The sequence below is a fragment of the Amphiura filiformis genome, chromosome 7 (assembly GCF_039555335.1).
Source record: "Amphiura filiformis chromosome 7, Afil_fr2py, whole genome shotgun sequence".
NCBI lineage: Eukaryota > Metazoa > Echinodermata > Ophiuroidea > Amphilepidida > Amphiuridae > Amphiura > Amphiura filiformis.
This window is the reverse complement of record NC_092634.1, coordinates 59,211,235-59,235,848: the sequence shown is the minus strand read 5'-3', so window position 1 is coordinate 59,235,848 and position 24,614 is coordinate 59,211,235. Positions and strand designations below refer to the sequence as shown.

The 24,614-nt window shown below is 37.5% G+C and overlaps 1 protein-coding gene across 2 annotated transcripts in view; it reads left to right on the top strand.

The window, feature by feature from the left end:
- LOC140157406 (tubulin-specific chaperone D-like) overlaps positions 1-24,614 on the top strand; it is a 250,318-nt gene that overhangs the window by 164,690 nt on the left and 61,014 nt on the right. For both annotated transcript variants that reach the window (XM_072180591.1, XM_072180590.1), the window contains one exon: positions 11,761-11,839. In XM_072180591.1, coding sequence (XP_072036692.1) covers positions 11,761-11,839 — 79 coding nt within the window. The remainder of the gene's footprint in view (positions 1-11,760; positions 11,840-24,614) is intronic.

The window sequence follows — 24,614 nt, the reverse complement described above, 5'->3', positions numbered from 1 at the left end:
TGTACTAAACTTGGTTTAGCACCACTTTTGAGCTTGGTTACTTTAATGAGTATATGATCCAGAGAGGTTGCACCGCACGCAGCACGCTCGATGCCAGCCCTTCTGGGGAACTTGCGCTAAAGCGCTCACAAAGTTTGTGAGGGCCACAGACTGCAGCTTTACTTTAAATACTAGGCTATAGTTTAAAGAAAGGGTTATTTAATTAGATTACAGGCTACATTACATTGACTGCGTTTTACTTGATAGTTTAATACCATCATGACAGAGATCAACCACTTGTGTCTGCCTGTGCACTTAGCTTATTAATTGTGTTGTATTGATATGCTTTATTACTAAATGGACTATTCCTGTTGAAATCCATACACCCCTATGAAAGACATGCCCTTAATCTCCCACTCAAATGGTGTAGATTTAATTTCAACTGGAATCACCTACATGTATTCAGGTAAACTCAAATTGATATTCACACTACCTCTGTGGGAGATTAAGGTCATGTCTTACATAGGGGTGTATGGATTTCAACTGGAATTGCCTATTACTATACCTCATAAATATTTATTAGGTAATCCAGACATCTTATTGGTTAATAACGCCAGCGTCGAGCACGGTATTTTGACTACTTCCCGCGCCTGTGGGATTACGCTCGCGGGAAGTAGTAAAACTTCCGCACCCCTACTACCACACGGTGTCTCGACCCCGCGCGTCACCGTTCCTTCAGACGTAGCATTATGCTACACAACGGCGATTCTGCAGATGTGCTTATCGTGAAAATGGCGGCTGCTGCAGTTATTTTGCCGAGATTACCGATGGATAATAACACGCGAATTTGACGTTTTATGAAACAAAATGTTATTTATGGAATGTTAAAAAGAACATTCGAATAATATAGGTCAAAATGTAGAGTGATTGAACAGAAATCCTCCAATAAAATCAGGTAAGCGAAATATTAAGCTTATTTAATACCATGCCGGCCGGCACGTTGAGGTGTGTAGCCTATTTTTTACGATTTTACCGTGATAGTGAAAATATTTATGAGGTATAGTAAACAAATACAACATGTTTTGAGGGGAAGTAGTCAAAACTACTGGTCCTCGGTGTTGGATGATTTGACTACTTCCCTCCGCTGACGCGTGGGAAGTAGTCAAATCATCCAACACCGAGGGACCAGTAGTTTTGACTACTTTCCCGAAATAAAACATGTTGTATTTGTATAATGTTTACTGCAGGTGTGAAACAGTTTGTGACATAGAAACTGTCACTCCCCTTGCAAATATCTTCCAAAGTGGGAGTATGAATTTCAAATGGAATATATATATTAAGCTGCTCTATTTGAATTTCATACACCCTCTGAAAACAAATTCAACTTGAATCTTCCACAGAGGGAGAGTGGGTTTCAAATAGAATTGGTTAATATGCTAATTCCATTTAAAATTAATACTCCCCCTATGGATGATATTTGCAAAATCTTCCACAGAGGGAGTGTAGATTTTAACTGAAATAGCCCAATGAGCAAAACTAGTTAAAAGGTCTCTATCAAGTTGCTCACACAGACAAGACATAGATGGATTATTATGTCTGCACTCTACCTCTATGCCCCTCTGATTTCATTGTGTTATTAATTGTCAGGATAAACCAATAGGAAACATGCAATAGATGGATTGCCAAGTTCATCTGGAAATACCAATCAATTAAACCATAAACAAAATGTCACTAAAAAAGCAAACCAAGATATAGGTTGACTTGTTTATGAAGCCAAAAGATGGATATATCCCTGGGCCAAAGTAGTTTTATTAGGGAGGGGTTAAAAATGGTGATCAACGTTCTTAAAAACATCAATGAACACTTTAATAAAAACATCTGTTAGGGTTAATACACAGCTTTTAGCTGTAGCAAACATAAAAAAAAAAAACTGAGTTTTGATAATTTTTGTGATTTAAAAATTGAGAGCATGCAAACTCAGATTAGAAAGTGCTCTTTTGAGCCTTTACACGATCATCTCAAAACGAGGTTCTACGCGCAAAATGTGTGTTGTGTGTGCGTACACCTTCTCGCTTGTTGCTAGAAAAGTGTAAGAAATAAAATGCACTTTTTGCGCATGAGTTTGCGGGGAGAACCTCGGTTCCTCGGTTTGGTAGCAAGATTCCTTTGTGCATACATTCAATCAGTAATGCCAATCCTGTGACTTAGATGGATCATTGGGCAAGAGATCGCTTGCTGTGCTTCAGAAAACCATGCCACAACTTGCCTAAAATTTGGCTACTTTTGGAAGTGTCAGGCCACTGCAGTAATTTTGAAGTAATTTTCCTCTTATTTAGCAATTATAAAGGGGTTGAAGTTCAATTTGAATAACAATGGGATTCGTGACCATTTATTGATCAGTCAGTAAGAACAGGAAGGTTTTTTTTCTTTCAAGTGATCTAACGTCTACTTGAGTCATTTATGTTCTAAATTTGGGTAAAACCTCACAAACATCCAGTTTTCAGTGCTTTTATGGAGTTGTGGTAAAACGACCAAGAAGGAAACCAAAAACTACGTGGATGGAAATCAGCAATTCCAAAAGAGCTGAAAGAAATCAAAGAAGACTTAACCATAAAGAAAGCGACTGAACTTTCGAGAGAGAGACCTACTTGGAGAAACTATATTGATGGCGCTATATTAAACTGCTGACGAGAAGCGTTTATGATGATGATGATGATGAGACTTATACCACTGCCTGGCAACCCAGGCTGCACCTTGTACTGAAATGTTTCACCATTAAGGGGGTACTACACCCCTGCCCAATTTTGTGCCCATTTTTGCATTTTTCTCAAAAATTATAGCACATTGGTGACAAGTAAGATATGTATATTATAGGGGCTGCAAGGACTACAACTACTGCACTGAAAATTCAGCAACTACAACTGAGTTCTAAACTACAACTAAATTTAGCAACTACAACTACAAGTAGTTATTGATTTATTGATCAAATATTGGTTTTCCCTCATTTTTGACTGTAATTCCACAACTGTTGTCTGTGCTGAAATAAAATTTCCAGTCAGTAGTTGTAGTCTTTGCCCCTATAATATACACATTGTTACCAATGCGCTATAATTTTTGAGAAAAATGCAAAAATAGGCACACAATTGGGCAGGTGTAGTACCCCTTTAAAACACTGAATTCAATGCTTCATAACTCATCATCAACACAAATACATAGCCATGTTAGTTGAGCTAGCCATGTAAGACTGTATCCTGATGATGTTGAAAATTGCACTGGGTTATTCCAGTTGAAATCCACACGCCCTATGGAAGACATGACCTTAATCTTCCACACAGGTGGTGTGAATTTCAAATGGGGTTACCTTAATGGAAATTGAAATCCAAGGGTCGTCAGCAAAAACTAAATGAAACAAAAAAACCAAGAGCGTTTGGACAGTATTTATTGTGGGACATGAGAGCACATCAGACATATCGAATTGCATTCTGAATACGGAGAATGCCCTTCTGATATCAAATAATTTAGATTTTTTAAATACACATTTTATGGCAAATCATTAAAAATTGATATTTTTGATATATAACAGTCCTCGAAGTAAACTTTATAATCTGAATAATGCTTTAATAAATCACCAAGTCTATTTTAAATGTAAATCTGATGATATGTACTCAAAGTGTATGTAGCTGGAATTACAAGCAGATGATCAATTGAAAATTTTGACCTTTCGGATTGAAGATATGGTTCAATTGATCGTCGGATTTTCCTCACAGCTACATACACTTTAAGTACGTATCATTAGATTTATAAAGTTTACTTCGAGGACTGTTATTTATCAAAAATTGAAAAAATATCAAATTTTAATAAATTTGTCATAAAATTTGTATTATATCGTGAATTTCAAAAAATGAAAATTATTAGGTATCAGAAGGACATTCAGAATGCAATTCGATATATGTCTCATGTCCCACCAAAATACTATCGAAACACTCATTCCAGAGCCCTTAAAACGAAGGATGGAATTATGGTGCTATGAACAATTAATTTCTTCTGTTGGTGAAAAATTAGCAGAAAAGTTTGACAATGTTGATGATGATTATTCTAGTTTTAAGGGTGATCTTTTTTCCATTTGTCCATGATAACTGAGGAGCAGGTTTTTAAGTGTCTCAAGTCTCTAGATATAAAGAAAACAACTGGTTTAGATTCAGACCCAAACATTCCACACTTACAACTTTGATCAATGTTTCAGAATACATCCTCCAGAACATTGATGCTGGCCATTTTGTTGGAGGGGTCTTTATTGACCTAAAAAAGGCTTTTGACACGGTCAATCATGCCATTCTTCTTCAAAAGCTTACATCTTTTGGAATTATGTGTCTGGAGCTGGTTTGGTTTAAATATTATCTTAGTGACAGAGAGCAGGCAACTAAGATTGGTAATACTATTTCTGCATTCAAATGTGTCCACTTTGGTGTTCCTCAAGGGACAATTTTGGGTCCACTTCTATTCACGATGTACTTCAATGATCAGCCTTTAACTGTGGCCAGTGATACCAAAATCACGCTCTATGCTGACGACACTGCTATTTTTTCGCTCATCAAAAAATATTAATGAGATCAATGTGCATCTTAATGATGATCTTAAAAGAATTACATTGTGGATAGAAATGAACAAATTGACCTTAAATGCTAAGAAGACAAAAGCCATGCTTTTCTGTACACATTGTTTTAATGATGAGCTCAGTCTTTACATGAGTAATGAACAACTTGAAAATGTATCATGCAAATTGCGAGTCATCCTCGACTAAAATCTAAAATGGGAAGCGCAAATTAACCAAACTTGTGTAACAGTTTCTAAATACATTGGTATATTATACAGAATCAGGGAATGGCTATCTGCTAACCACATGAATACAATTTATAAAGCTCTTATTCTTCCAAGATTTACTTATTGTGATACCGTGTGGGGAATTTAAAACTTGAAAATGACCGATTTTGAGAGAATAGCAACAAATGGAATTTGGCTCAAAATGTTCAAACAACCTCATATTTACATTTTTATTCTTCCAAGATTTACTTTTTGTGATACAGTGTGGGGAAATTGTAATAGCACATTTCTGAATAGGATTGAACGTCTCCAAAACAGGGCTGGGAGGGCCAATTCTTAAAGTTCCAGTCAGGACACTGTCTTATTTAACTGGCGAAAACTTAAATGGAAGCCTCTCAACAACCTTAGACAAGACCATCTGTGTCTTTTAACTTATAAAGAAGAAATAAAACAAGGAAACAAATGGGATACTTCATTTGAAATCTACACTGTGGAAGATTAAGGTGATGTTTTCCACAGGAGGAGCATAGCTATCAAATGGAACAGCCCATTTTGTTTTCTCATGACTTATTTAATCTAGTTACATCACTCAGTATTCAGACACAGTTTTCCTGTGATGCCATGGTTTGGTAGGCAGCTGGGAATTCCCTCCATTTTATAAAGTCACTTTTACATCAACAGATTACCAAATGCCTTGTGGAGATCAAGAAAAACATTGAGTGAGTTTCATGAACTCTAATATATAAATGATTTAAAGTAAAGACATGACAAGATAGGTAGGCATATACACTTTTAGTGACTTTTCTGCTACATGATCTTGGTCAATGGACTGAAGCTTTCATTCATCTATTGTGTCCAATTTGAGTACTGACATATTGGAAAATATTGCCAATCAATATTCATGAAGTTGTGCGATTGACCCCCATAGTTGTACAATTAGGCGACTTTATTATTAGGTATTTTGTATTCATGAATGGGGCGGATTGAGCTATATCATCAGGGCACAGCGTGTTCATTCATTTTATTCATATTAGCTGGACAAACCACTTTAATATGGATATGGATCTATTACATGTAATGCGACTGGCTTCCATGCAAAGACTAGGCAAATTACTTCCCTCAATTGAGATTAAAACATACTAAGATTAAATGTGACCATCCACCACAACTGAGCGCGGATGTCGCCAGTGCATTGAGATATGCTCCATTGAACTTAACAATAAACAATAGGAAACAAAGGATTTATTGACTGTTTTATTGATTTTTCACTACTTAAATGTACTATAGACATGATATACATCATTTTAAAGCTAATTTCAAGCAGAATATTTTGGTTCAATATCTCAAAAATGATGATTGGCGACTTCAGGGCTCAGTTGTGCTGGATTGTCACAAATTTACTTCATTTAGCGCAAAAAAATGTTGTTTCGATTCATTTACTAGATTTGGTTTTGCAATTTTGTAGTACATGTATGTACGCACGCAAAGTAATTAAGCAAATTGATAGAAAGACTTTACTTTCGATAAATTAATGGAAAAACAACTGATACCCAGCTTGTGTGCATATAATAATTAGAACTTCTTCCAAAATGATAATATACAATTGATTATAAAAGTTCCCAATACATTTGGATGCGAAAAACATTGAGAATTTGAAAAGAAACAGCATCATAAACTTCACCTCTTTCACTCGAAATATCTCGCACTTTTTGGATTAGGACGCTGAGTGCGGCCTCAGAGTTAGTCTCCTACACAGCCAGTTTGGTTACGCTCCTCCCTCCACATGTGGCGGGAGCGCAACCAAACTGGCTTTTACTCCAAATAAGGTGAATTTGACAGTTTGCTCATAGATTTAAGTTGGAACATTGTGTAAGTATTACAAATATGCCAAAAAATCGGTTTTGAAAAAAAATAATGGTATATTCTGAAAAAAGATTGTACATTAAGGCTTTAAGGATGTTCTGAATGTATATTTCCTTATTGAAATCATTCCTATTGCATCTTTCTAGATTATTGATATTGATACACAAAAACTATGTTTAGCCATTGAACGCATCATTGCCATCACTTTGTAAACATGTTTAGACACTTAACATTTACGTATCAAATTCCTAACACATCAATGTTCAATGGCTAAACATTATCCATCACTATTCTTAAAATTCAAAGTGAAGGCAAGAATGTATTTAGAAAACTGTTTAAATGCTAAACACTGTTTGTGCAGTGTAGGGCCTACATTTTCTATTTCATATTTGACTTACGGGACAAAAAGGTGTCAGTTGGGTATTGTTTATGTATCAATGTACTCACAGTTACTCACATTACATAATGTATACTTTTTGGCACTGCGAACAAAGTTTATTGGTGTTTAGGCATACTTTTTCTAATCTTAATTAGTCTTAGGCGATCACATCTGTATCTTCATTAAGTGCAATGTAAACGTTGGCTTCATTCATACATGATTAACATTAAACTAAGCCGTTTAATGCGAACAGACACATTTCCTATAAGATCCTAATAAGATCAATTATTTTAATATTAAAATATTAACATGATAAATAAGAAACACACTGGCGTATGTTATTTACACCCCCTCGAGCACCATAAATATAATACCACAGCTCTCGAGTTTTATGCATGCATTTATCTGGCAACACTTGCACCATAAATGTTTACACAGTACTGTAACTGCCACACCCATCCACTCACACACCCCACCCCCACATGCACCACTTAATACACTCACAGACTATATTGCCCCACCCCTGAACAAAATTCAATTTCATCTATGCTACCCCGCACACTGGTGATAAAAACATCAATTCAATTTAAGTTTATTCACATCAAGAATTTTACATGCATAACAAAATAATATCAATAATATCAATATTTGAAAATAATGATGATAATAATAATAACAATAATGACAGTACTACAAGTTATATGATAATGCAATAGATTATTAACTAAATTGTCTGATATATCAACATTAGGGAGACTGGATTTGGGAATTGACACAATTATTGCTTTTTTTCACTGAGTGGCACAGTTCCAAGAAGAATTCACATGTCCCTTCATAACTCCTTTTATATCACATGTCCCTTATAACTCCTTTTATTAGGATCTTGCTTCATAGCTACATGAGTTTCTCTCTTGTGTGGATCTTTTCGTGTTGATTCTTGTTTCCCCATCGGCTGAATGATTTGTCACAGTAACTACATTTATGAGGTTTCTCTCCTTTATGAATCTTTACATGCTCTTTCTTGTTTCCCAATTGGCTAAATGATTTGTTGCAATAGCTGCATTGATGAGGTTTCTCCCCTGTGTGAATCTTTTCATGCAATTTCTTGTGTCCCAATCGGTTAAATGTTTTGTTACAATAGCTGCATTGATGAGGTTTTTCTCCTGTGTGGATCATTTCATGCTGTTTCTTGCTTCCTAATCGGCTGAATGATTTGTCACAATAGCTACATTTATGAGGTTTCTCTCCTGTGTGAATCATTTCATGCCGTTTTTTTTCATCCGATGTGCGGAATGATGTCTTACAATAACTGCATTTGTGAGGTTTCACTCCTGTATGCATTCCTTCATGCCTATTCTTGTTACCCAAGTGACGGAATGATTGCTTACAGTAACTGCATTGATAAAGTTTCTCTCCTGTATGAATCATTTCATGTTGATTCTTGCTTCCCAATTCACTGAATGATTTGTTACAATGACTACATTTATGACGTTTCTGTCCTGTATGAATCATTTCATGGCTTTTCTTGTTTCCCAATCGGCTAAATAATTTGTTACAATAGCTGCATTTATGGGGTTTCTCTCCTGTATGAATCTTTTCATGCTCTTTCTTGCTTCCCGATGTGCTGAATGATGTGTTACAATAACTGCATATATGGGGTTTCTCTCCTGTATGAATCAATTCATGTTGATTCTTGTTTCCCAGTTGCCTAAATGATTTATTGCAATAGCTACATTGATGGGGTTTCTCTCCTGTATGAATCAATTCATGTTGTTTCTTTAGACTTGGTGATGGAAAAGCCTTGTTGCAATAGCTGCATTGGTAACGATTCTTTCCCGTGTGTGTCATTTCATGTTGTTTCTTGTCACCCAAGTTTCCAAAGGTCTGGATACAATACCTACATTTGTATCTGCCATCTTTTGAATGAGTAAATTCATGTCGACACTTAGCAGATAAGGACTTGAACTTCTTGTCACAAAACTGACACAGAAACATATCTTCATTCTTATGTTTTTTTGTTTCCTTGTGGCCTGAATCCCTCATTGATGGTTGGCAATCTTCAGATCTTCTCTTAGAAAGTCTTCTGATTTGTGGCTTCACACATCCTGCCTTTGGTTTCAGGTTTGGATTGCTATACCAATAAGGCTTGATACTCAGCTCATGGCTGCGTAGATGGGATATGTAACAAGGAATGTTTCCAATAATCTTCTTGTGCAGTACTTGCATACAGGATCCATTAGTAAATCCCATTGACGCTTGGGTCGAACCATGATGTCTGAAAGTACACACAAATTCAGATATTTCAGAATATTATATATTGTATACTGGTACTGGTACTGGTACATTTATATGTTGCTTGGCCGGCAAGGCATTCCCAAATCCCAGAAATTTACCAGGCAATGTGACCTAATGTTACAAAGTTAAGTGACTTAAAGAGTAAGAGGTGAATATGCAGGTTATTCATAAGATGGTCTGATTTTCTTGAAGAGTAAAGATTGGTAAATTAAGTCATATTTCTGTACTTTAAAGGTATAAAGAATTACAACAAGTAAGCATTGTTGGGAGACAACATGACATCATTAAAAAGTAATTTGCAATCGTTTTAAACACATACATTTAATTTGCGTATTGTACTTATTTTTTGTTTTTGAATAAATGTTACTTCATGTATGTTAAGTAGAGACTCCATGGGACATGATACTACTGAAAGTCACATGCATCAATGTCAAAAAATCACCCAATTTTATACTTTTACCATTGGTTTGTATGGGACAGAAAATTGTCGTCAAGTCTCAGGGAAAATCTTCAAAAGTTGCCCAATTGGGCTACCAAATCGCAGGTTTGGCAACCCTGACTTCATACTGTATAGAAGATCTGACCAAGTGCTTTGTTCTCTCTATTGGTTAACTATTTCAACTCTATCCAATATATTGACTATTGTTAAATACATCTCCCCTATAGTGAAATAATCAATTTTATTTAAATATAATTATTGGGAGTACCAGTAGCACTCACACGTAAATGTGGTATGGGTATGTGCAGTGGTAATTTTCCTTTTCAGGCTCTCCAGCATTTCCAAAGATCCACAATTGGAGGTCACAATCCAGTTTGTTAGCTTCACTTTGCGTAAAACTCCCAAAAGGCAAAATTGCAGCTCAGTCTTAGCTCAAATTTGGAAAAATTTGGAATTTCTTAGCTCCACAGGCTATAATTTGGCCCAATTTGAGCTCACTAGACCCATGGAAGCAAGAGACAATATGTTGAAATTTCATTTCAAGAAGCCCCCATTTTGCCCAAAAATCAGTTTCTCAAAGTTTGGTGCTCTCTGCCGCACAGCCCTAACAAAATTAAAGTTAAGTGCCCCTTCTTCCACCCCCCCCCCCTCCCGAGTATATCTGAATGCCTGTATGTTGCTATATACATCTAAGATGGCTCCAGCTCACCTTCGGCTTCAAGCAGGGTGGTTTTTCTTGCGAATGGAAATAGTTCTATCCTAGTATTCTTTCTTAAAGTTGCAACAATTTGTGCGGGGGTCAACACACAAAATATTTTAGAGCGAGTATCTCAGAAAAAGTATTAATAAAATTTATTTACCTGACTCATATGACAATAGAAAGAAAAAGTATTACTTATGGCTTATCCCATCCCATACAAAAATAAATACAACTAGACTTAGCTGTGGTCTAAGACCACGAACACAGCCGTGTTGTGACCCCTAATGACCTTTGACCCCAAAATATATGAAAACGCCCATAGACATTGGCTAATGCCAATGCATGGGTGCACGTGGCACCACTTTGCTATGTTATTTGTGGCAGAAGAGGCATTTTGAAGGTTTTTCGTCTCAGACCGGAAGTGACCCCTTAATGACCTTTGACCCCAAATAAAAAAATACCACGTATGAATTGGGTAATCACAATTCATGTGTGAACATACCGTTACTGTCCTATGTTTTCCTTAGCAAATAAAAATTTTTGAAGTATTTTCGTTTTAAACCGAAGTGACCCTTAATGACCTTTGACCCCAAATCTGTGAGGACCCCATAGACACTGGGTAATAACAATGCATGTGTGCAAGTGGTGTCACTGTCCCACGTAATTTGTGGGAGAAGAAGCATTTTAAAGGTATTTCGTTTTATACCGGAAGTGGCCCTTAATGACCTTTGACCCTAAATAAAAAATACCACATATACACAGGGTAACTATAATTTATGTGTGAACATACCGTTACTGTCCTATGTTTTTCTTAGCAAATAAAAATGTTTGAATGTTTTTCGTTTTATACCGGAAATGACCCCTTAATGACCTTTGACCCTAAATCTGTGAGGACCCCATAGACACTGGGTAATAGCAATGCATGTGTGCATGTGGGGTCACCGTCATACGTAATCTGTGGGAGAAGAAGCATTTTGAGTTGAAATCACGTTTTTGACCCCTATGGCCCCTGCATGACCTTTGACCCCACGAGTTTCATGTGACATGTAGGGGCATGGTCAATGATGGTTTTGACCAACTAACGTCACGGCTGTGTAAAAATATCCAAAATTCATTACATGAATAACTCGGTCATCATCTGTCAACATGACCATACAGAAATGAGGTTGGAGTCATGTCGTCTTTATTAAAACTGTGTTACAAACCCCTTGTGCAGGTGTGTTCCCGATGCTAATTACTTATCAAACATTATTTTCTTCTTTTTGTCTGTGTCGCTTTCTCTAGGGATGAGCCGGTTGAAACGGTGCGCCCTCTACGCAATCAACTGTGCGACATGATGGATGTACCACGTCCGGTGCCTAAGGTGAGTGCGGTATAAGATTTCAGTCATTTGAAGTACTTTTTGTTTGACTTTTTGTGTACAGTTAGATTCTTGAAATTGGTACTTGATGTTTAGGGGTGATGCAATAATTATGTGTAACCCTGTCGTGGTGAATTCTCAAAATGGTCTGCCAAAATTGTTTGCGCCCCCTGGCCATGTCAAAAGTCTTTGCCCCCCCACCTTTTGATGTGTCAAAAATCTTTGCCCCCCTTACTTACACATGCAAATTTTGAGGAACCTGAATTTAAAACCTTAAGGTCTGGGGTATGAACGTTTGGACAGTATTTATTTTGGGACATTAGAGCACAGCAGACATATCGAATTGCATTCTGAATACGAAGAATGTCATTCTGATATCAAATAATTTTGATTTTTGAAATTGCAATTTAATACACATTTTATGGCAAATCATTAAAATTGATATTTTGATATTTAACAGTACTTGAAGTAAACTTTATAAATCTGATGATTTATACTTAAAGTGTATGTAGGTGGGATGAAAAGCCGACGATCAATTGAAAATTTGGACCTTTTTATTGAAGATATGGATTTTTTCCCAAAACACCAAAAAAAATTAGGTCTTTTTGGAAAAAAAATCCATATCTTCAATATGAAAGGTCAAAATTTTCAATTGACCGTCAGCTTTTCCTCCCTGCTACATACACTTTAAGAATATATCATTAGATTTATATAATTTACTTCGAGGAATGTTATATACTTTATTTGAAAAATATCAAATTTTTATAATTTGTCATAAAATTTGTATTATATTGTGATTTTCAAAAAATGAAAATTATTTGATATCAGAAAGACATGCTTCGTATTCAGAATGAAATTCGATAGGTCTGAAGTGCTCTCATGTCCCACAAAAAATACTGTCGAAACGCAATAAACGCTCATTTTAGATCCCTTAAATTGTCTTATCATATAATAATGCAAGCGCAGCAAGCAGGAAATTTTGCATATTTGAATGTGTTCCTAATGTTTTCCCACACCTTTTTAGGGCATAATATAGAAACGGTGCCAAAAATATCTGTACCAAAAATCGTTTCCCCCCTTTCAACCTGCCAAAAATTGCTTGACCCCCTGCCAAAAGATGCTTGCCCCTCCCTTTTGGCCTGCCAAAAATCTTTGCCCCCCTCTATAATTCACCACCCTGGGGGTACACATAAGCAGTGACTTTTTTGTCTGCTAATCCAACATTTGCAACATTGGATATTTTTTGTACACAATACTTGTCAGAAATCCTGTACTGACACATAAAAAAATTAAAATAAAAAAGTACAGTAAAAAACACTGCATTAGGTCTTCAATTTCTGACAAGCTTTGAGACACAGGATTTAATTAAGATAGCCTAAGTACAGTGTCAGTTATGATCGGCACACTTTTACATTTACTACATGGAAAATTGGATCTCCCAAGGAATCTGAACCTTAGAGCGAGCTTCTGGCTGTATGCGAAGACACACACCAGTTTTACACTGAATGGACTCTGAGGTTCAACACATCGCAAATCCCCTAAAGTTTTACCCAAGTATCCTCCAAATGTACTCAAGAAACTAGCGACATTCTAAAGGATTCAAATGGATGTTTGATTGAGAGTCGCAAACGTTACTCACTCCACATTCAATTGTGTTCATCAACGCTTTCTCCAAGTTCACACCAATTCTCTTGTTGGAATTTGGGATTTAATTTCTACACTTGGAAGCTCTAATCCTTGGAGGCTCTTTCCCATCCAACATGCCTTTTGTACTGGGCACAGTTATGCAAGATATGTGCCGCTAGTGCACTGAGTGACTGCTAGGTATCTGCTTTGTAAAAGTAGAGAAAATGACTTCATTTAGCTTCATGCCAGAGCAGATATCTTACACTTCCCACAATGCATTTCTTCAATTTAAATAATACTGATTTGCTATCCAGTGCAACATGGTTTGATATGACGAAAGGTGCCTCAATGAACAGAGCACATCCAGAGCTTGCCCATTATGTTTATTATCGACCCATGTTTAACCAGTCTATTTTCAACCTGAAAACAAGTGGAACGTTGTACATAAGAGTGTCATTTGATGAAATGTGATGATGTATTATGTTGCAAAGGATTCTGGGAAGGGTAAGATATCTTCATGGTTTTATGTTATCCAAGGCATCAAGCATCTACACATTTATCAGTGTAGTAATTAATAAAGGGATTAGTCCCAGAAAGCCCTATCTGCAATAGCTGCCATGTAGACATTTTGTCATTTTCTGCATTCTATATTGTACACATTTCAACAAATACGACTTGTGGAAGCTATTGCAGATATGGCCATCTTGCCCTAAACCATGCTAATATGCAGTTGGTTTGACCCCTTTTTAATCATACCTCCTCTTCTTGGAGGGTAATAGATGGGTTTTGTAGGCTATCCTTCTAAAAGGTACTGCAGGAATATTGGGTTACAGAGATGTCAAACATGTCCTTTTGTTTGTGTCTATTTACTGTGACATCTAAAGGAACGCTCTTGTGAAAATATGCTATTCAAATTGAAATCCACATTCCCCTTATAGAAGATTTTTTGAAATATCTTCCACAGGGGAAGTATAAATTACAGATGGAACGAACACATTAAGCAGCTCCATTTAAATTTCATACACCCACTGAGAAAGTTTCAAGTAGAATTGGTTAATGTGCTAATTCCATTTGAAACTCATACACCCCCTGTGGAAGATATATTTCTAAAACCTTCCACAGGGGGAGTGTGGATTTCAACTGAGAAACCCAATCTATGCAGGAAAAGTTGTGTAGGTGGTATAGCATACTTTATCAGAGGATTTTGCTATATATAGCCCAAATTTCAATGACTATTTGGGTTTAGAGGTTGATTTGTGTTATATAATACAAAAACATCAACCTGATACATGTATTATTTCATGTCAGTGGTCGAGAGGTGAGGGAATTGTAAAATATCTCAGGATCAGAAATCCATGGGAGGGGGTACTTACTACAAATGACCATACGGAGATGTGATGCAAATATGGGTAGCATTTTTGGCATTTTGGTGTATCAATGACCCCTTTTTCTAAGCCAATTGTGGTATATGAATGGGTCCTTTTTTCAAAAAATTTTCAAGTATCTCGAAAAATAGCCGAATTTTGCCTTAATCTAGCCAAAATAATTTGAGAAAATTTGAATTTTTGTATATCAATGGGTCCAAATTTCTTGACAATGTGTTATATTTATGGTTCAACTTTCAAATTCTCAGCATGTTCGCATGTTCGCATGTTAGTCGCTCGGAAGGCTCGACCCTTCGGGTCTCGCCTTCGAGCGACTAACATGCTCACCATACCTCAACAAGACACCGATTATCTATGGTAATGGTCTGTTTCTCACCTTTTATCTACTACATACACTTCCTTGATGATATTTCCATGGTAGGGCCAGAGGTCCTGTGTTCAAATCCTGGTCACAAAACTTACTTACAATGCTTTCATTCTGTGGTTAACTCATGGAAAGCTATAATTTAGATCAGTGCAAACACAGGTGTTGGCCCTGATCATTTGTTCGTATATCCGCCATTTTGGATTTTTGCCATTTTGTGCATTTTGAAACCAAAGACCAATTTTTTCTTCATTTTTTAAAGTCCCCAATTAATCTGTATGCAATTACCTATCATGTGAGACATGTTAATGGCTTGGCTTCGATTTAGTTTTCTTCTTCTGACAATTTTCACTTTATGGCCGCCATCTTGGATTTTGAGCTGAATTTTCATAAATTTTCAAGTTTTTCCGGATTTTTTAAGCCGAAGGCTTAATTTTTTCTTCAAATTTTGAAGTCGCTAAGTAATCCTTGTACAATTATCGTTCACATAGTACATGCAAATTGGTTGGCTTCGACTTAGTTATCTTTTTTTGAACTTTTTTGAACAAGTGATCGAGCGGTCTATGTACATCAACCCCTGTGCAAAATGTGCAGCTAGGTTAGATGTAGACTCCATACATGTTGTTTTGATATGTGATGATGTTTATTATTATAATCAAGTGCCCCTTCAATACCTCCTGGTATTCCAAGCCATCAACACCCATGCCGTTATTTAAATACTTCTTACAGTTTACAAAATAAGGTCACGCTGTGTGACTCATTGTATGGAGCTCAGCCCTTCAAGAGCCCTGTACATCAACATCTTTTGGGATTACGATTTCGCAGAAGCTTCTTGTCACTCTCTCACCTGAGCTGATGTGAACCACTGATTGGCCCATAAGGATTACTAATATAGTGCCCTGTTGCCTATATCTGTGCTTGGCATAGTCATTCCTAAATGGGCTATTGTTACCTTGCATTTTATTTTTTTAAATCCTCCACAAACCTCTCAATTAACTGATGATCCAGCGCTAATAGTATGTTAAATTGCAATGTATTAGGGGCTGTGCAATAATTATGAGCCAGGAGGGAAGGTAAAATTTTGGGGCAAGAAATTTTGGAAAACCAAAAGGTGCAAGCAATTTTTGGCAGGTTGAAAGGGAGGAGCAAGCAATTTATGGCACCTTTTAAATAAAATAAGATGAAGCTTGTGACATGCAAAGTGTGGAGTGGACATCAACTGCTCAGTGCCAGAAGTGGGTAAGACTAAGTGCAATAGCTGCCCTGTGAACATTTTTCGTAAATTACACACAGTATATTGTACTCATCTACACATGGCAGCTTCACTTGGCAGCTATTGCACTTGCCCACTTCTGGCACTGAGAAGTCGGCATCATTGAGATGCGAAAATACCATGTAAATATAAACTGCCACCATGGATACTATTCATTCTATTCCAAGACACCCTGTAATCAGTGATAAATTCAAGACATCCTGCACTGTATTAAATCAGTGATAAATTCAAGCAATTTAGCGATAAAATAGGGGTTAGAGGACAGACAGGGAAGTAAATCATTTTAATGTTCATATTCAAATCTAAACAGAATCCATTCAATCAAGTCTAAACATGCATAGTAGTAGGTTTAGATCCAGTGGTTCTTGAGATATACTTTTACCTTTGTTTGGAAACATACAAGTCTGCAAATTTTATATTGATGACCTACTCCCGGACCTACTAGTGATGATCAAAGCATTTACAGCACCTTACTGAAGAGCCATTTTAATCTGTTGTGTAAAATTAACAGGTGCCTGTTGTCAGGTGTAATCCCCAGGGGGAGGCACTCTTGTTGAATTGAGGGGAGACTGTAATAAAATGGACATCTTGCAGCATCAAAAGTAGAGTGACAGGTTGATGGAGTAATCAGATGAAATTGCAAGGATTTTGTATCCCTTACGAAATGGGCTATTCCAGTTAAAATCCATACGCCCCCTATGGAAGACATGACTTAATTCTCCCACACACAGGGTAATGATTTCAAATGGAGTCACCCATTCAGGTAACCCTATTTGAAATTCATACTCCCTGTGTGGGAGATTAAGGTCATATCTTCTATCAGGGGGTGTATGGATTTCAACTGGATTAGTCCAATAAAGATGACTACGACAATGAGGAGGAGGACAGTGGCAACGATGGTGATGAACATGAGGAGGAGGACAGCAGTGACCATGATGATGATGATTATGAAGAACAAGTTGTCCGTAAAACATATAGGCCTATATCGTATATTCAAATTAATCCATTCAGTGGGAAAATATTCGATGATGACATTTTTACAGGAGTTTTAAAAGGACTAATCCACTTGAATTGCTTCTACCTGCCATCAAATGATTTTGGTAGGCGTATAGATATGTAGCTACTATCAGCCACTGTTTCCTACTAGATCTAAAGAACCAAGACTGTTAAAGCAACCCCCTGTATGATATTTCTATTTATTTACTTGGTCCATAATATGCGTAGAAGTCTAAAATTACTTGATTTGAAGTTTAACTTTGTCACATTACAGGTTTAGCATACAGACTAAATGTAAGGTATAGAACATTGCGTTGCTAGAAGCAAGGTATCAGTACTTTGGTTATTTTTGGCCCAATGACCTGTGCCTGTAGCTCTTTGGCATGCCTGAACTAGAATATCAATGATGATAACCTCCCAGCACTTGTCACATATACCCCCAGTACTTTTGGGAATGGTTGACCTAAAGTTGCATACCCTTACCCAGTAATTTTTACAATGTATGTAGTTGATGCTGGCAATTTAAATATGATTTGCACATGAAACAAGATACATTTTCATGATAGTGCTGTGTTGTTCTATCAACATCTTTATGTGAAAAAAATCATCTAATGATTAAACATGACTCTGTACTACCCTTTTACTCAAATGAAGATAAGAACCTCAAATTTAGTACACATATTATTTATGACTCTCTTGTTTCAAATTCATTCATGAATGAAATTTGATTCTGTAGATAGGGACTTTCTTTTATTAGGATCCAGTCCACATGTGTGTGTTTTTTCTTGTCGATTATGGTTTAGGGGTTCATTCATAGGATTGAGGGCATGATCGCTGTTTAAATCCAACGATCATGCCCGAAATCCTATGAATGAACCCCGTTCATACATACCCAACATTCTGAACATTGTTAGCAATTCAATACAAATGAAAATAATAAGGGTTTACAAGTTTAAATAACATTTCCATACCGTTTTTCATCAAATATTGGGAGTAAATGAGTAGACCTACTTGCAGGAAGCAGCTCGGCTCACCAGGTCAACGGCCTTCAAGACGTTCATCTTTTGCGCTCCGCATGAGATGGGCGCGGTGACATGCGTGTGTACGCAGCACTAGCAAATCGTGGATCACGTTAATTGGGTTCCAATGCTGCGTGACGCAGCTTGTTTATGCCCTGCATACTGGTCATAAACGGAATATATGACCCCCGGGATATGACCAGCACAAAACGGCCCAGATCCAATCAGAAACGTTGTTGTATCGTGAGTATGTATGAACGTGTCATAATCGTATTATGAAATTTGTATTGTGTGTCTGCGCAATGTCGTCAGCACACTACAATCGTGTCATCAGTCGCGAATGATGAAAATTTCCATCGGACCGGTTCAAAGCATGATCGTATCGTAATTGCGGATGAAAATTACAAGTGTGTACTCATTTCGTCATTGTATCGTGTTTACTCTGCGAACTTCGTAATTGCTGTGGTGTGTGTAATCAGAAGTGATGACGAAACGACGACGAGGTGCTGGCAGTGTGAATGCTCTCATCATTTATTATAATCGTGTCATAACCGGGATATTACGATCCAGGGATTACAACCTGATGACAAAACTATACTGATGTAGACTAGGTCTAGAACTCTCCAGGAAAACACTCACAAACAAAAGTCACTCAATTGGAAGAAAACAAAAAATAGACCACTTTTGAGAATGGTGCATCATACATGGAATAAAGTCTCCCGTGAGTGTCATTCATATAACCTATCCCTCATTATAAACACAACAATTTTCTTTAAATACAAATAAGACTGTGCAAGAAGAAATAAATGCAATATCTCATCATATCACCCACAGAGGCTATTTGCTTAACGTCCTACAGTTTGGTTCTTTCCAGAAATGCTCATATAATCAAGAAATTCCCTTATTTCATCCTTTACCTTTTTCCACCCCCACAAGGATCTCTTGACAGACATTCCAACAGTAAATAGTTTAGTTTACTTGTTGAAACAGGGTTTTAACTTCCACTTTAGCGGTTTGCTGTAAACCAATGCGTACTATGTCCGTCATAACCACTGGCTGTTGCAAATTAAAAGCTGGTAATTCAAGTATGACAGACCTGACCTGGTTATATGTGGCCCAGATGGGTTCAAAAATATACCCATGATGCATTGCTGGTGTTTAGTTCAGCTTTATACAAAAGAAGGTATTACAACAGAAACATCAAGCATGGTTAAAATGGGTTGGGCCACTTATGGAAAACGTACACTTTATTATGGCCCTATTTACGTAATTTGTAATGTGATGAAATGGAGGTTTCTTTTTGGTGTCAAGCCTATACCTTTTCCTAACACCCTAATCCTCCCCTTCCCCACCAATCAATGTTGGGTGCCACTATGCACATGTGACCAAAAATGTAGGATTCAATATTGATCGGGGGAGTGGCTTATTTACATTACCCTGTCAAAACCATCCCAAGACTTATAGCCACCACAGTAGCTGTATTACAATTTCACCCACCAAACCAAACATCATGTTTTAGTCAGTTTAGTCACTTCGATTTCCATCATGTTTTAGTTAGTTTAGTCACTTTGTTTTCCATCATGTTTTAGTCAGTTTGAAGGCAAGATACTAGCAGTACCAGGGGAATGCAACCATATCAGTGTCAGAAGCAACTAACACCGGAAACTTGCTTCAAATTTTGCTAAATTATCGTTAACATTGAATTCCTTTTGCTGTTGCTGCACTACAGTGTATTGTGGGATACCATCCATTCTTCCCATGATGCAATGGTGCTGTAGAATCATTTGTGTATTTGGCAAGTAGGATCCTAGGGAAATGTTAAAAGGGGGAGGAGGAGATCAAGTGTTGTCTGGACCACAGGGCACACTTGTCCTAATCTGGTTAATAAAAGACATTTCACCACAAGTCTCTGCTGAATATTTGTATTAAATGGGTGTATGTTTCAAGTGTTAAATGAGTTGGGCTGTTTTCCATTAGGTCTGCACAGCTATGAGTCAAGTGATTTATCGGTTAATTGAAACAGTAATAAATACCAATATATATTTAGTAGGGTCTATATATTGAACTGTTGAAGGTGGTGTATGCAGCAAACAATATTATCTCATAGGAAACAAATTACAACAAAATATGCTATCTACATAAGACAGCAACAAAAAGTTCATGAAGCAGGGCGATATCTACTGAAGGCAGCAGCAAGTGACTGAATACAATCAGGTGGTATCTGAAGCATATGCTATCCACTGAAGACAGAAATAAGTGACTGTATATAACCAGGTGCTATCTATCTGCACAATATGCTATCTACTGAAGACAGCAAAAAAAGTTAATGAAGCAAGGTGATATCTACTGAAGACAGCAGCAAGTGACTGCATACAATCAGGTGGTATCTGAAGCATGATGCTATCTACTGAAGACAGAAACAAGTGACTGCATACAATCAGGTGGTATCTACTGAAGACAGCAACAAAATGATGGCATACAGCTAGGTGATATCTGAAACATGATGTTATCTACTGAAGACATTAAGAAATGGCAACACTTCTGAATATACCAAAACAAGACTTCATGAAGCCTGGTGCTCTCTATTGAAGACAGCAACATTATGACATTGACAGCATACAGCCAGAAGTATGGTGTTATCAACTGAAGATAGCAAAAATGGCAACACTACTGAATATAGCAAAAACATGCTATCTACTGAAAACAGCAACAAGTAATTGTTTACAGCCAGGTGCTATCTACTGAAGACAGCAGCCAATGATGACATACAACCAGATGTTATCTACTGAAGACAGCAACAAATGACAGCATACATCCAGGTGCTATCTACTGAAGACAGCAACAAATGGTGGCATTCAGTCTGAAGACAGCAACAAATGACAGCATAAAGCCAGGTGCTATCTACTGAAGACAGCAGCAAATGGTGGCATACAGTCAGATGCTATCTACTGAAGACAGCAACAAATGACAGCATACAGCCAGGTGCTATCTGCTGAAGACAGCAACAATTAAATGACTACATACAGTCAGATGATATCTACTGAAGACAGCAGCAAATGGTGGCATGCGACCAGCTGCTATCTACTGAAGACAGCAACAAATGATGGCATGCAGCCAGGTGCTATCTACTGAAGACAGCAACAAGTGACAGCATACAGCCAGGTGCTATCTGCTGAAGACAGCAACAATTAAATGACTACATACAGTCAGATGATATCTACTTAAGACAGCAGCAAATGGTGGCATGCGACCAGGTGCTATCTACTGAAGACAGCAACAAATGATGGCATGCAGCCAGGTGCTATCTACTGAAGACAGCAACAAGTGACAGCATACAGCCAGGTGCTATCTGCTGAAGACAGCAACAATTAAATGACTACATACAGTCAGATGCTGTCTACTGAAGACAGCAGCAAATGACAGCATACAGCCAGGTGCTATTTACTGAAGACAGCAGCCAATGACGACATACAGCCAGGTGCTATCTGCTGAAGACAGCAACAATTAAATGCCTACATACAGTCAGATGATATCTACTGAAGACAGCAGCAAATAACTACACACAGCCAGGTGCTATCTACTGAAGACAGCAGCAAATGACTACATACATCCAGGTGCTGTCTACTGAAGACAGCAACAAATGATGGCATACAACCAGGTGCTATCTGCTGAAGACAACAACAAATGATGGCATACAACCAGATGTTATCTGCTGAAGACAGCAACAAATGACAGCTTACAACCAGATGTTATCTACTGAAGACAGCAACAAATGACAACACAAGTGACAGCATACAGCCAGGTGCTATCTGCTGAAGACAGCAACAATTAAATGACGGATTTTTTTCAAATGTTCAAAATACCAAAATAGGCCTGAATATGTCCCGTGTTAAAATTGGCAGTGCATGACTAATTGAGCAAATGCGACAACGTTTCCATATGTACAGCCAGGTGCTATCTGCTGAAGACACCAACATTTAAATGACTACATACAGTCAGATGATATCTACTGAAGACAGAAGCAAATAACTACACACAGCCAGGTGCTATCTACTGAAGACAGCTGCAAATGACTACATACATCCAGGTGCTGTCTACTGAAGACAGCAACAAATGATGGCATACAACCAGGTGCTATCTGCTGAAGACAACAACAAATGATGGCATACAACCAGATGTTATCTGCTGAAGACAGCAACAAATGACAGCTTACAACCAGATGTTATCTACTGAAGACAGCAACAAATGACAACACAAGTGACAGCATACAGCCAGGTGCTATCTGCTGAAGACAGCAACAATTAAATGACTACATACAGTCAGATGCTATCTACTGAAGACAGCAGCAAATGACAGCATACAGCCAGGTGCTATCTACTGAAGACAGCAGCAAATGATGGCATACAGCCAGGTGCTATCTACTGAAGACAGCAGCAAATAACTACACACAGCCAGGTGCTATCTACTGAAGACAGCAGCCAATGACTACATACAGCCAGGTGCTATCTACTGAAGACAGCAGCCAATGACGACCATATGGAAACGTTTACCTCGATTTTTATCATAAAATCAATTGAGCTCCACACTGCATGTGTATGCACACTGTGCACAGGGTCAATTACCGGTCAATGCACACACAGAGCAAGGTCGCTGGAAATCAATATTAGCAAGACTTTGGACGGTACCATTGTGTGATGTAGGTAAATCTACCATAAAGATTTCTAGTTTTCAAAAACAAATACATGCAGAAATGTGTTTTATTTTTTCTTTCTTTAAACATATCAACATTAGGCCATTTTGAGCAGTATTTCCAGCACTATTAAAATCCATATTTATTTCTAATACAGCTCCGCAACGATACACGATACAAACTACAGCACGAAGCGATGCCACCCCTATTCCGTATAATTCGTTAGTCCCGTGCAAATCACGCACAGTCGGTGATGTTGAAAATTGCAGAATATAAATAATTACATGGTTTAAATTAACAGATATGACAATATTGGTATAAATTAAGATGCAAAAATCTTATATTTGTTCCAATAAAGCAAAACTTTGGTGTAATCAGACGATAACTTAATAACAGTATACGTGACGCCGCCACTGAGTAATGCACATGTTTGTTGATTGCTCGTTACCAAGCTCGTGTCGTGACATCACTTCCGGATGCTACCTCAATTTTTGGGAGACGTGAGACGCTCCATATTATTGGATCGCTGTGTTCCGTCTATATTTCTAAACCAATGAAAATAAGTGTTATATCATATGAAAGCTGAAAAGTTAAATGTCAAGAAACTGCTGGGGCACACGTTGCCACCGATTACAGCAAACGCAGGAGGGCAGCATGCATGTTGGTGTGTCGGCCAATTTCGCGATATTTTCCACATTTTTGTATTGAAAGTGATGGATTTTAGCAACGAAAAACAAGCTATTCCGACCAAACGATATATTTTTTTTTTTTTTTTTTAAGGTATTTGGTTTCAGGAATGTTTTTTACTTAAGAAATCGAGGACGCACATAGACCTAGGTCTAACTTGCACGGATTTTTTCAAATGTTCAAAATACCAAAATAGGCCTGAATATGTCCCGTGTTAAAATTGGCAGTGCATGACTAATTGAGCAAATGCGACAACGTTTCCATATGTACAGCCAGGTGCTATCTGCTGAAGACACCAACATTTAAATGACTACATACAGTCAGATGATATCTACTGAAGACAGAAGCAAATAACTACACACAGCCAGGTGCTATCTACTGAAGACAGCTGCAAATGACTACATACATCCAGGTGCTGTCTACTGAAGACAGCAACAAATGACGGCATACAACCAGGTGCTATCTGCTGAAGACAACAACAAATGATGGCATACAACCAGATGTTATCTACTGAAGACAGCAACAAATGGTGGCATACAACCAGGTGCTATCTACTGAAGACAGCAACAAATGACCGCATACAACCAGGTGCTATCTACTGAAGACAGCAACAAGTGACAGCATACAGCCAGGTGCTATCTGAAGCATGATGCTGTCTACTGAAGACAGCAGCAAATGATAACATACAGCCAGGTGCTATCTACCATAGAGAGAGCAATTAAGCTGAGGTGAGGATAC